This window comes from Narcine bancroftii, chromosome 2, assembly GCF_036971445.1.
Source record: "Narcine bancroftii isolate sNarBan1 chromosome 2, sNarBan1.hap1, whole genome shotgun sequence".
NCBI lineage: Eukaryota > Metazoa > Chordata > Chondrichthyes > Torpediniformes > Narcinidae > Narcine > Narcine bancroftii.
The window spans coordinates 64603872-64618425 of NC_091470.1; the positions used below are offsets into that span (position 1 = coordinate 64603872).

At 38.0% G+C, this 14554-nt stretch overlaps 1 protein-coding gene across 12 annotated transcripts in view; it reads right to left on the bottom strand.

Moving 5' to 3' along the window:
* Positions 1 to 14554, bottom strand: part of daam1a (dishevelled associated activator of morphogenesis 1a) — a 146065-nt gene that overhangs the window by 11479 nt on the left and 120032 nt on the right. For all 12 annotated transcript variants that reach the window (XR_011351326.1, XM_069916879.1, XM_069916873.1 and 9 more), the window contains 5 exons: positions 13791 to 13875; positions 3945 to 4051; positions 3165 to 3253; positions 2120 to 2288; positions 540 to 647 (listed from right to left, as the gene is read on the bottom strand). Coding sequence is in view for 11 of the 12 variants with exons in the window: in XM_069916879.1 (XP_069772980.1) it covers positions 540 to 647; positions 2120 to 2288; positions 3165 to 3253; positions 3945 to 4051; positions 13791 to 13875 (558 nt within the window). In the remaining variant the exon portion in view is untranslated. The remainder of the gene's footprint in view (positions 1 to 539; positions 648 to 2119; positions 2289 to 3164; positions 3254 to 3944; positions 4052 to 13790; positions 13876 to 14554) is intronic.

Genomic DNA, 14554 nt, shown 5'->3' on the forward strand with positions numbered 1-14554 from the left:
CTGGCTGGTGAGACTACAACTAGGGAACATAACTGGGGAGAGGGAGGTAGAAGAGAAGTTGCTTCTCCAAGAGAGTAGAAAATTGGGGAATTCTCTACCCAATGAAGCAGTAGAAGCACCCTTTCTTCATGGATATATATTTTTAAGAATAGGGGAATTAAGCATCAGGGGAACAGGTGGATAATGGGAATCAAGTCCAGAGCTAGATCAGCCAGGACATTACTAAGTGGCAGAGGAAGCTTGACAGGCCAGATGGCATAATCCTGCTCCTGTTTTACAATTACAAGGGCAGAGGCTATGCTAAAGAAACATCACCTCAAAGTCATTTACTACCTAATTGTGGATGATTTTTATCATTCATCTTTTCCAGACTAAAATTATCTTCACTATACCAACTATAATTCCATTTTAGCAGTCTGTTATGTACATGGTCAGCACTGAAGAGAATTACTAAATCCCATTCACTGTTCCACCATAAAAGAGATAGTAAAATCATCAATGAATTTGGCTATTTAATCTTGCAAGTCCAGAGAACTTACTTTACTTTGGCTGCATTAGGAACACTCTGCAAATCGTCATGGATGTTCACCACTTTTGGATATTTCTTCTCCAAAATTGTAATCAAATAGTGCAAAAGAGTAATACTCCTTGAACAAAAATAAAACTATTAATTGTTTTTAATCAAAAGTGCAAACTATAAAAATCTACAATGCAAAGTCAAATCAGTAATTTGGGATCTACAGTTCTGACAAAGGGTCTTTGCCCTGAGAAAATAACCCTGATACTCTTTTCACAGTTGCTGCCTGACCAGTTGATTGTTCCCAGCTTTTTCTGTTTACACAACTAAGGAGTCAAAATAGGCAATATATTTCTTCAAATCTTCCAAATCAGCACTGAAGATATTAAGCAAACAGTTAAGCATCAGCCACACTCCTCCCTGCAATCATTTGTCATCGTCAGAGTTCTCAAAATCCAACTTTTAACTTTAAACCAGTTCCCGAACCATGCAAAAAATCACTAGAAGCCCATGAAAACTAAGCAGGTGAGAGGGTAAGGTTAAACAAAAATTGCATCTGTGAGATTAATATACATTTGAAGTTTTAGGCATGAAAAAAAGAGGTGCACCTTAACAATTTAAGAACAGGAATTACAAAAAGCAAGTTACGGCAAGAGTGGTTCAATATGGACATCTGCAAGGTCAGAAATTTTATATTAATATTAAAGAAAAACATTTTTTTTTAAGTGAAGGACTAGATGCTATGGGTGAGGAAATTTCAATGTCCAGAAATATACATCATTAAAAAATTTGTGTACAAGTAGAAAAATATCATCCTGGGGAAATGGTTCAAAATCTCATTCTGACGTCATCTGGATTGGTTTGGATAGTGATGTTAACAGCAAATCTATTGGCTTGGAGTGGGTACAAGAGTTTTACCAAAATTTTACCAGTGATTAAAGAGTGTGTTTTGAAGTTGTTACATAAATTGTAGGTTGTATCTTTGTTTTATTTCAAGTTGTGATCAAATTAGGATATTGAAAGTGTTCAAAGGATTTAGCAGGATCAATAGAGAAATCACCTTTTGGTTAAGTTCAAAACACAAGGATTTAATCAAAAAAAGTGCTAGGCTTGGTAGGGATGAACTTTGCCAACATGCTTTTTTTCCCCTCCCACTCAATGGTAAATAACAATTCTTGGGTAAGTTGGGCCAAATGCATTTTTCAAGATGAAGATCAGTAGATTGTTAGTCAAGAGAATAACTTTGAGGCAATGGCAGGTAGACAAAGTACAGATCAGTTATAATCTAACAGAGTGATACAACAGGCTTGAACAATTGAAAGCTGACTAAAATTCCAAAGAAAAAGTTACTTAACAAATTAAAGGTACATTTCCCACATTCACGGCCAAAGGGGCATTATTTCCCTGATTTCTGAGGATTGTGTGGACACTCCCACTTCAAGTTCAGTTTCCATAATGGCCTCTATGGTCAACAAGTGTAAGAGACTGAGAAATATCTTTGATTGCACTTTAATGAAGGGAAGAAGGAGCAACACTCGCCCCAAAACTGACAAAGTCACAGCAACATCTAATTTAAAACATAAAAGGTTGATATTGTCTTACTTCTCAATACTAGACTTGGTATCTGCAATCTTGTTCAGACTAGAGAGTTTGAAACCATTAGCATTGCCTCTTTGACCCTTGTTCATGTAATTTCCAAAAGCCAAAACCACCTCCAACAGCTGCTTCAGATTTTTGCTTTGGAGAACCTCCTTGGAACTCAAGCGAATAGCTGGAAGATAAAGAACAAATCACAAAGGTTAACTCAGATTGGCTCACATAGTTGTATACCAAATTTCTTCCAAGATACCATGCATGATAATTGAAATAAACTTAAAACTTGGTGAATTAAATCATTAAAAAAAACATAAAATTACAAATTTATTAAGATTTATTCCCCATTAACATTTTCAGCTAAGTTATTTTCTTTGATGCAGAAATTTTCCCAGCTATCCTTTTTAATCAGAACAGGCTTCATACTTGCTCCTATTTTGTTCAATACATCCCAAATAAAAATTTTGTTTCTGAGTATTTCACATTCCAGGCGTGCAACATGCCCTTAAATATAAGACTGGTGCCCTTGAATGAAACGGGCTCACAAAATCTTATTCAAATTTGTTTAAATTACTTGGGACTTACTTCAAAGCTACGTAATAAAAAAAAATATGCTGCTATCACATAAGTAGAGCGTACATTTTCATGCTCTTATTACTTCTGCCAATATTTTTCACAAGGACAAATTAAGTAAAAATGTTATGAATTTTAACCAAGCTGAGTTTATAGTAAAAAATCACATCAGAAAATTGATTCCAGATAACAAACACCAACTCAAAATATCCAGGATAGTAGTTGAATAATTAGTACTTGAATGGCACTGACTTTAATTTTAGGCATTGGAAATGAGAACAATGGCATGTTGTTAATCTCTCAGGGTGCAGTACAATAATAGCATGGAGCTAGACAAAATATAAAACGATGGAATAGAAGTTGCAAGCAGCACTGAAGAGTCCAACAGCTTTCCATGGTAAATTTTTGAGGCGAACATTACAAATGCTATCTAGGCTAAAAGGCAATGAATAACGAGCCAGCCTGATGAGAAAACTTGTACCTTCAACTTTGGGTTTAACTTCTGCTACTCTTTCTGCAAATTTCTTCTTAAAGTACAGGGATTGTAATCTCTGTTGATAGTGTGGAATTCTGGTAAAAAGAAAGTAGAATTATATAAGCAGAATTTATCAGCAATTTTGTTCAAAGTTCCTAATAGCTGTAAGTATTCCATTCAAACCATTTGAATAGAATCGTGCATCTCGTGATGACATGTTAACACCTATAATATTAATGTAGCTTCATCTCTGCAGTCATGTTAGATTAATTAACTCCATTCATTAACTGTTTTTAAACTACAGATTAAACACCTTTTTTTAAAAAAAAATCAAAGGTGATGTCCTAAGCATTGATCAAATTACGGCACAGCAACCCATCTAAGAACTTGGTTTATAAAAATCTGCATGTTGTTGGGATTCATGGACGTTTGAAGTTATAACTTGTTATCAAAAAAAAATGAGGATGAAAAAGTCCTTTTTTGCATTTAAAATATTTCAAGAAGTTTTGGCTTGTATGAAGGAAACAATTGTTTTAACACGCCAAATCTTTGGTCAGTTCCTTCGTTTGGCACGTCTTCAAAACCAAGTCAGCAGGTTCCATGAACTTCTCTGACAGTTCACTTTCCTCTCTGGATAATTCAATCCTGATGGAACCATCCTGCAAGAGGAATTCACAAACAAAAACATGCATCTTGACGGCATGCAGTTCAGCACATGTAAAGGGCTGCAGCACCAAAACCTTTTGGTCAGGGAGCTCACCCCAGTGCTCTCTCTGCTGTACTCGCCTGCTCATTTCATACAGGAACCGGTCTGCTTTGGCCATGCGCTCAGTTTCATGTTTGTGCTCTTCTAATAAATCAATATCACTCTTTTCAGGGACAAATTTCAGCAGCTGAAAGAAGGAAAACAAATCAAACAATAAAATGGGGCTAAACAAGAAGTTTGCAGATGCTGGAAAACTGGAGTAACACAAAATGCTGGAGGAATTCAGCATTCAGGTCCACATTTCAGGCTGAACACCCTTAATCATGATTGCTTTTGATGGATGCTGCCCCTGACCCGCCGAACTCCTCCATCATCTTGTGTTACTCTATTCTGTCAAATACCTAACTACAACTCGAACACCAGAAAATGTACAATTAGTTATTGTAAGGTTTTGATTTCATTTACAAACTGAACACATTTCTGGTCCAAACAAGAAATGAACAAACAGATAACTAGTTTATGGACAAATATATACATAACCCTAACCCTAATGTACAAGAATAGCCCAAAAACAAGTAATGAGCCCTTTTGTTGATCATCTCTCTTCACAAAGAACCAGATTTCTTTCTGGAACCATTCTGAAACTGCAGCAAGGAGCGATTCATCATGCCAATGCTTTCACTGTTGTAAGTCCATCCATCCTCTGAAGACCATCTATGTGAGGCGGTGCCTCAAGAAGGTAGCCGACATCATAAAGGATTCCCATCGACCTGATCACAATCTCTTCTCATGGATACATTGGGCAGGAGGTACCGAAGCCTGAAGACCACCACCTCAACGTTCAAGAACACTTTACATCAGTTATAAGGCTCTTGAAACTCCCACATGGCACCAAACATAGACTGCTCAGACACCACAAAGAGACTAGCTGCATTAATGGAACAGCACTTTTTCTTGCACTTTGAAAACCGAATGCTTTTTGTCTAGGTCTTATATTAGATTCTATTTTAAATTTAATGTACATTACTGTAGTTGTACTTTTTTTATGAAGTACCTAATTTCAATACACATGTACATTGTACAATGTATATGACAATAAACTAATTCTCACTACATCCTGAAATTTTGCGACTGGCTAGGGAGCAAGTTGTACAGTACAAGGTTAACTTGTTAAACTGTTCTTTATCACAATAAAGATTTTAACATAAGCCTACACCACAAGAACTATAGGGAATGTTAAGGATAATTAATCTGGACAGAATGGAGCAACACAGAGAGTCGAGTAGCATCAATGTGGAAGGGTGGGAAGGAAATGATTAAAGGTTACAACCCAAAACATCAAAAATTCCTTTTCAGAACTGGTTGGGGTGAGGGCCAAACACAAATATATGCAAGATTCAGGAAAAGTACCAGTCTATCTTGCTTTGCCCTAATGCCCTAAAATGTTGAGGCCATGATCTCTTTTTTGAAATGACCATGGTGAGGCTTTTGACAGTATTGCAATTGGAATAAGAATGACCTGTTGTGGGAGTGGCTGTGAATAAGAGAGAGGACTTTCATGTCTAGAGCTAAGGGTACGTTTTTTTTTGCCCAAATCTTTGCTACCTATAAAATTCCCATTTGAAGTATGCAGAGTTTGAAGTCTACAGAGCATGAATGTCAGTGTTATTCCCCAGAACCAATCTCAGCTCAAATGGTTGATGAATACTTTGATGAAGGACTCAAACCCAAAATGTTGGTCATGTATTTTTAACTTTGCTATATAAAGTACACTGTTTGACCTGCTGAGTTTCTCCGTCATTGTGTTTTTAATTCAGTTAAAAATGATAGTTGGATTACCAGACAAGTCTCAGCAGTTGTATTCACACAACTGCACAAGAAGGAACTAAGGAAAGAATTGTACTCCAAGGTTTCCAAACACTATGCAATTGTTCCTAGTATATTAATGATGCTGAGAACAAAGCCAGACTTAGCTTTACCTGTTCATATGGCCCAGTGTTCTTCAATGCCTAAGGCATTACAGTATCCATAAAACTAAACCCCATCAAATTCTTCAAACTGTATGTGAAAACTGAATTTTTTTTTAAGATTAACTTTGTTTATTTCTAAAGAACTAACTGACGTTGTACCAGCAATGGAGTGCAGGTCCTCCCTGGGTTATGAACGTCCAACCTACACACAAACAAGCATTTGGGAGGCCAGTGGGATGCATGGACTACTGCTGGATGGAAACAGGACATTTCTACATGCATCCCCTCTCCCCCAAAATGGTAACAATCAGGAGTTGGGTGTATGCCAAGCAGAGCTGGGAACCATGGGCAGACTCACTCACTAAATCACTGAGGCTGGCAACCAGCCACCTCCCACAGCTGTTTCTGTGATCATCTGCCACATACTGTTTTTGTTCATTTTCAACATACAAATGGTTCCGGTTACAAACAGTTCTCAGGAACGGAATCCTGTAGTAACTTCTTGTACACCCTAATATTTGCTGATGTACATATTTGTGCACTCTGCAAAACCAAGCATTAAAATGTGTTGGTATCAGATTAGTTATCAGTGCAATGTGGACTCTATTCAACTGAATTACATGTAAAGAAGCCAATTTAAAATCTTTGTCAATGGACAAAATTCAAGTTTTGTATTATTCCCAAAGTCAGACTCTCTCTTTTAACCTCTCAAGAGGTAGCAGGGCCTTTCCAGCTGTTGATTTTTAATGTACCCTTTTAAGAATTTATCCCAGACTCCTGGACATAATGGTCGAAGGATCAAGTCTCACTGTAAGGCAACTTTCTTCCTGAAGTAGTTACAAAGTTATATTTTCCTTGGGGGTAGGTTCATGTTTTTGTTAACTAGCAACAGTCAGTAGTGACTTGTGCTTTTAAAGGTCTTCTCTTCATCTTAAGGAAGAAGCATCCTTTAACTGGACATTACAAAGCTCCCAATCATACAATCTTGAAAGAAGAACTATTTTATTCTGTTCACATTTTAAACTGTAACCAGCTGTAGCTACTCAATTCGCTAATGGCAATCAGATGTGGCACTCCGCAGCTGAATTGATGAAAGAGAAATGATCAAGGTGCAAGGAGATTCCCATCAAATAACGAGCCAACTTATGTCACCTGAAAGTTATCTGAACTTTCAAATTATACACCACAGATAATTCTTAATACACTAAAAACATAAACAATCGTGCAACTTCATTTCAGAAGTTCAGTATTTCAGATAAAAATAAATTCACCATAACAGATTTTTTCATAATCCACAATTAAGTTAGTACTCCTACATTCTTAAGTGTCCATCAAAAATTAACAGCTGGGATGACCTTGCTACAACTGGGAAGTTAAGAGAGAGTCTGGCATAGGGAATAATACAAAACTTGTTTTTTTGTCAATTGACAAAGATTTTAAATTGGCTTCTTTACATACAATTCAGTTAAAATAAGTCCACAATGGGCTGATAACCAATCTGATACCAACATGTTGAAATGTTTGACTTTGCAGAATGCATAAATACGTACATGAGCAAATATTATGCTGTTCAAGAAGTTACTTCAGGGCTCTGTTGCTGAGAACTGCTTGTAACCGGAACAGTTTGCAAGTTGGAAATTAACGAAAACAGTGTGCAGCAGAAGATCAGAGAAACAGCTGTGGGAGGAGTGGTTGGCAGCCAGCCTCAGTCAGTGAATCTGGTCATTGCTCCCAGTTCTGCTTGGCTTGACCCAACACCTGATTGTGGTGATGTTGGGGTAGAGAATGGGAGGGGAGGGTGGTGGTGTTGAAAGCACATGAAAATGTTCCATTCTCGCCCAGCAGAAGATCACTGAAGACCCATCCATCCCACTGGTCTCCAAAACGTGAAAAAAAATTGTGAATATTCATGAATTTCTAAATAAATGTCTAATTTTAATTACTGCTTCTGACCTTAAACGAAGCAGTTATTTAAAAAAAACTAAAACCAAAGTACATTTTAGAAGCAAAACGGCAATATCTCAAAATGTTGGCATTCAGGGTTAAATATCTGAAAGGATCCACAACATGTAAACTCTAAACTAGGCATGTTAGCAAAACTGACCGACTTTCATTGGATGAAATGGACATAAACTTCCTGATGTGCATCACTCTACCTCGCATTTCCCTCCCAAGAAAATTGAGCTAGTATGATGGACTTGGTGATTAATATGCATTTCCTAATCATCAGCTTAATTACAGAGACTCAGGAGTAGATCAATTGCAGGAACATTCTCTCACCAAGCATTTGGTATAGAACATACTGGAGAGGATCAAAAAAAGTAATAATTTTGGACAGTCTCTGGAAATAACATTGTTGTTTTCTTTGTTGACCCTTTGACTTTTTTTCTTGAAGTAATGTCTTCCACAAATACCATCAAATCATGTATTTATAAATATGTACAACACCTCATCTTACATTTCACTTTTCTAGTTATTGCAACATCCTCTTTCAAGAATGTCCTGCTTCCCTAAAACAGCACTCCATGCCAAATGCCAAACACAATGACAGGCAAACATGCTTACTCAGGATGGCAAAGCGGAATCCAAGACAAATTAACTTTCACTTCAGTTAATTCTACTTCCAAATTACAATTCACACGATATAACTGGGTGGTTGAGATCAGTAAGCTATCATAGTGAATTTGGTAGCTGCGAACCTCTTCATCCTTGCCACTAAAGTTTCACAATTCAGAGCAAGTAAAATGGTAAGTTTAAAAATATTTCACCACACAATTGACATATGCCTTATCAGTTACAAAATGAGCATTAGGAGCTAGAAAGCAAGTCACTAACAATGGAATGACCAATGTCTGACCTGCTCTGTCACCATAGTATTTATTTGACAGGCTCAGTTAAATATCCAAGTAAGGCCGCTGACAGCAGACATAGTACGAAAATAAGTAATGTCATTCAAACAAGATGGATGATGTTTCAACTTGTATTTGTATGTGTGAGTTCTTAGACAACACATGGATGAAGGAAAAGGTTCTTTACTTTAAAGTTGTTGTAAACAGCACCATGAGGCAGACCATGAGGCTGCAAGTCTCCAATACTGATCTCACATACTCTGTGTGTCATCCCCCTGCTGGCAGCCAAGTCTAATCAAACAGTAAGGCATTGCTAGTTGCATTGCAACCATGATCACTATCATTACATCTCCCTTTCTTAAAGCAAAAGTAGCTTATTTTTAACTAACACGTTTTCTTTGTATAACTCTGCAATTTTAACTTTTAACACCAAGAACTTACATTTTAATTATTATCAACATTGTTAACATTTTTTAAACTTGTTTTCTGTGTTCACATTTACATACACTAAAACTTGAAGAGTGAATAAGATAGCACTACTTCATTCTATAACAGGAGTCTTCAAATTTGCTCAATGAGTCTCTTAGAAGAATTCACCTGTCTGGACGATCTCCTGATTGATTGTCCTTGAATCTGAGTTGTTGCCTCAGATGATGTCTTCTCAGCTGTGCATTCAGGTTGTTCAACAGTATGTGTCTTTCCATCTACTGTGGCTGGTCCCATTTGAAGATCTTAATGATTTCTTCACAGAACAGCATGTTCATCTGAATGATGTATGATCTTGGTTGAACTTCACTAAGGACATTTCCCTTCTGAGTTCATAAGTCATTTTGTCTTTTAGCCTTACTTGGTCACCAGTGTAGAGTTCCAGGAGGTTTTATTGTTCCTCAGTCAAAGTAATACTTTTGCTTTTCTTTCTGCAGTTCTTTGAACTTCCTCACTTTCTCCCCCTCTTTTGTTTTTAGGAGGTTCTCTTGAATGGGTAAGTTTGATCTTAGCCTACGACCCATAAGGAGCTGTGCTGATGATGTACCACACGCGAGCAGCGTATACTAGCATGCTCTGGTAGAAGTCTGTTCCACTATCTTTTGTCTTGTTCATCAGTCTTTTCACTGTATGACTGATTTTTCCACTAGACCATTGGACTATGGAAATTAGGACTTGATGTGGTGTACAAAGTCCCATTCTGTGGCAAACTGTTAGATCCTTAAATTGCAAACCTGAGGTCCATTGTCTGTGAAGACCTTGTCTGGAGAATATGGCTTTCACACCTGTTATTACAGTATCTACAGTGGTGGTGTTCAGTTTACACACCTCTGGATACAGGGAGTAAAGATAGTCCTTCCCTTGACATTTGAATAGGTCACCGCTTACCTTCTGGTAAGGTCTATATGGTGCTGGGTGTGGCTTTAGTGGTTCTGCAGGAATGCTTGCTTGATATTTCTGGCATATTGTACAGTTTGGCACTTCACTTATATCATTGTTGATTCTTGGCCAGTACATCACCTCTCATGCTCTTTTCTTACACTTTTTGATTCCGAGATGTCCTCCATGGATCCTTTTTAGCATCTCTTTTCTCAGACTCTTCGGGATAAGGATTTTGCTTCCTTTGTGGATGATGTATTCAACCATGATAGTTCCAGCCTGCAGTTCAGAAACATCAGGTGAGCAGTCCTGCTTCATGTTAGGCCATCCATCCAAGATGGTTTTTTTCTCAGTTGTCTCAGCTTTGTTTGTCTCTGACTTTATGAGCTCCATTTTTTGCATTTGATATGGGCAGTGCACTTGTGATCACGTCTTCATCCATTTTGGTGTTTGCGAGCTCTCTTGTGTCAACCGCTCTAGACAATGTGTCTGCTGTGTACATTAACTTACCCGGAGTGTACGCTACATTCAATGTACAGCGTTGCAGCCTAATCATCATTCTTTGTATTCTAAGTGGACATTCATTTAATGGCTTTTGGAACAATGCAATCGTGGGCTTATGTCAGTCTCTACACAAACTGATGAAATCTTTCACAGGCATATGTGCTGAGCAGCTCCTTTTCTATTTGAGCGTATCGTGTCTCCACATCTGTCATTGAGCATGAAGCATATACAATGGGTTGCCAGTCATCATATTTTTGCAGAAGAACTGTACCGAGCCCACTATGTGATGCATCTGATGATATCTTGAAGGGTCTCTCTGGGTTTTCAAACTTCAGAACTGGTTCATCTGTGAGCAGTTTCTTTAGTTCGCTCCATGACTTTTCATACTCATGATTCCACTCCCATTCAATGTTCTTTTCTGTTAGTCTTCTCAATGGAGCCATCTTTTCTGAGAGGTTGGATATGAATTTACCCATATAGTTGACCATTCCATTAAACCTCTTTATGTCCTTTTTGCATTGAGGCCTTGGTATGTTCCAAATAGTGGACACCTTTCTGGGATCTGGTCTGATGCCTCACTGTCAGTAATGCCTCCTACAAATGTTAGTTCTGTCACCGCAAGCTGCCATTTCTCTCTATTCAAGCTTCAGGTTTGCTTTCCTTGTTGCTTCCAGCACTTTCCTTAGTCTCTCATCATGCTCCATTCCCATGGTTCCCCACACTATGATGTATTCCATTGAGGTATCAACTCCGTCCAGGTGCTCATGGACCATATAGATAGTTTTGTGATACACTTCAGGAGCTGAGGCAATTCTGAATGGTAACCTTAGGAATCAGTATCTGCCAAATGGATTATTGAACATGCAAAGCCTTGAACATGTTTCATCCAAACTGCCAAATCCTGATGATGCATCTAACTTGCTGAAAACTTTGCATTTGCAAACTGTGACATGATTTCTTCACGCATCGGAAGCTTAAAGTGTGCTCTCTTTATTGCTCTGTTTAAATCTTTTGGAGTCAAGCAAATTCTAAGCCTTCCATTCTTTTTGTCACAACAATGAGAGAACTAACCCACTCCATTGGCTCATGTTTCTTCTGAATCACGTTCAGGCTTTCCATCCTGTCCAACTCTGTCTTTAGTTGCTTTTGAAGTGCAAATGGGACTTTTCTGCATGCATGTATTATCGGTGGCACATGTTTATCCACTCTGATTGTGTGTTCTCCTGGAAGGCAGCCTAGACCCTGAAATAGGTCATTGTACTCTTTCATGAGTTCATCATAGACTGTCTCTCCTTCACATTCCAACACGAGGGCTCTTTTTACCAGGTTCAGTTTCTCATAGGCTGTTATATCGCCTGTACATCCTTTCGTACCACGATGAATGGTAGCATGTGCTCTTTGTCCTTGTATTTCACTTGACCATGCATTCTCCTTGCGCTGGTGTGTCGGTCCCTGAATATCCTGTCACCTTCACTTTTGTTCCATACATCTTTGGTCTGGGTCTAATCTTCTTAAAATCAGTCTCTGATATTATATTAATTTGTGCTCTAGAATCCAATTTAACTTAAATGTATATGTCATTCACATTTAATCTCAACATCCAGTCTTGTTTTCAGTCACGACATCTACATAGAATTCCTCCATCTCCCTTTCATCTACTGCATGAACCTTGCTTTGTTGCACTTGGTTACTACAGCAATGGGCATAATGGTTGCTTTTGTTGCACATATTGCATGTTTTACCATATGCTGGACCCTTTCTTGGTAGGTGTTGTGCACCTCATTGACGACATGGCTTTCGATTGTCCCTTTCATTTTTGTTCGCTGGCCACACCTCTCTTTCCACTTTGGCGCATTTTTGTTAAATGGTTTATGTCCGTTCTTGCTCACTGCATCCACATTGCAGCTAGTTTCACTGAACAGCATTTTTTCCTGCGTTTTTACAGTTTCTGTAGCTCTACAGAGTGCTATGGCTTTTTCCAGGTCTAGATTTTGCTCTCTTGGCAGTCTTTACCTTAGACTGTTATCTGGAATACCACACACAAGTCTATCTTTTATCACTGAGTTGGTCAGTCCACCAAATTCACATATTTTGCTTCTGTTTCTCAATTCAATCATATACTGATCAATATTTTCTTCTGTTTTCTGTACACACGTGAAAAATCTGTGCCTCTCAAACATCACATTACGTTTAGGTATGCAGTAAGCCTCAAACTGTTCCATTATTTTTTTCGGTTTCATTTTGTCTCCTTCAACAGCAAATGTGAAGTTATTATACACCTCCAAGGCTTCATTACCCACGACATGTAAGAAAACTGACGCTTTCACTTTATCGCTTTTCTTGTCAGCTCCGACTACCACTAAATACAATCCAAAATGTTGTTTAAATCTGTTCCAATTTTCAGCCTCATTACCTGTCAGGTGAAGTTTCGCTGGTGGATGTAATCCTTGCACGTTTCACTTTGTTAGCTTCTCTTCACTGATCAGTTGCTGACTTTAGATTTTACCTTTTAAAGTATTTCCTTCATCCCACTTCTGACACCATGTTTCATCTTGTATTCGTATGTGTTAAGTTCTTAGACAACATGGATGAAGGAAAAGGTTCTTTAAAGTTGATATAAACAGAACCATGAGGCATGCCATGAGGCTGCAAGCCTCCATTACAGATAACATATTGTGTCTCCTGCTCTGTGCATCAGCCTACTGCTGGCAGCCAAGTCTAATCAAACAGTAACTATAATCAAGGCCTTACTAGTTGCATTGCAACCATGATCACTATCGTTACAGAGGAGACATTCTCTTATTGGGAGTAGTCAGTGCCAGGAACACATGCAGAATATTATATGTCACCTTCTAGCATCACCATTCTTCAAGTTTTGTATGCAAATTTGTATTTATCAAGTGTTGTCACTAATTGTTCTGCAGAAATTAGTTTGTGGAATTAGAGGTATGATGCAACTGGTCATTTATTTAAAAAGACAAACTGAATTTCTGGCCCAGACTATGATTATCCATATTTACATTGTGGAGACATGTATTTCTATCAGGGGAGGTCATTCTTCGTAACTAGCCTGCACTAAAACAGAGATGGTATCTCAGCTGATACACATCAGCCACAGATTTTCACCATGACTGTCAAACTTGTACCTTTTTTCACTTCTCCACTATTCATGCCCACCCTTCCCACCACAAATACCTATATCATTAATACTGAAGCTTGTCACAACCAATAGCATTACCTGTTCAAGCATGTCCTTGGGCAAATCTTCTTGCTCATCCATTGTTAAAATAGCCCGTTTTATCTCCTCATTAGACAGCTTTAACCTAAACAGATGACAGACATGGAATTTAACACACTGCAGCATTCCAAGTGATATAAAGTTACTATAAACACAATTATACATTAATATCATATGTTAGCAATGGTTCTCTGTTGCAAAATGCCTACCAATCAGAACAGTTGGGGGAAAATTTAATCTAGGACAGAACTTTGTAATAAGTGCTCAGAGTCAATTTAAGCCAAGCACTGAACGAAAGATTGAAGGATTTGGTACAGCAATGAGAGTTCAATTCGACTCCTTGTGTGCCAAGCTCAACTAAGTACCGGTGAAGTGGAAATCCAGTTTTGAATAGGAACAAGTCGAGAGTTCAGATTGGCTTTGATAGAAGGTCATCAACCCAAAATGTTCTCAGTTTCAGTTTCACTCTCCAAAGATCTGAACAGCTTGTCCAGGATAGCTTATTTTGTTATTTCAGATTTCCAGCAACTGAAGTTTGCATTCTAATAGCACTTAACCAGTCATTAAAGAGCTTACAAACTAATTAACTGAAACAGATGTCAGAAATAACCCTTCTGTCACAGCTCTCTCCTGCTTGAAAAAAAATGATCATCATATTGCTAAACTGGGTGTCATCAATTTATTCATGCAAGCCCATCAAATGTTCCTTTCCATTAATAAAAGAATTAGATCACCCTGAATATTTCAGGATAAATGTTTCAAAG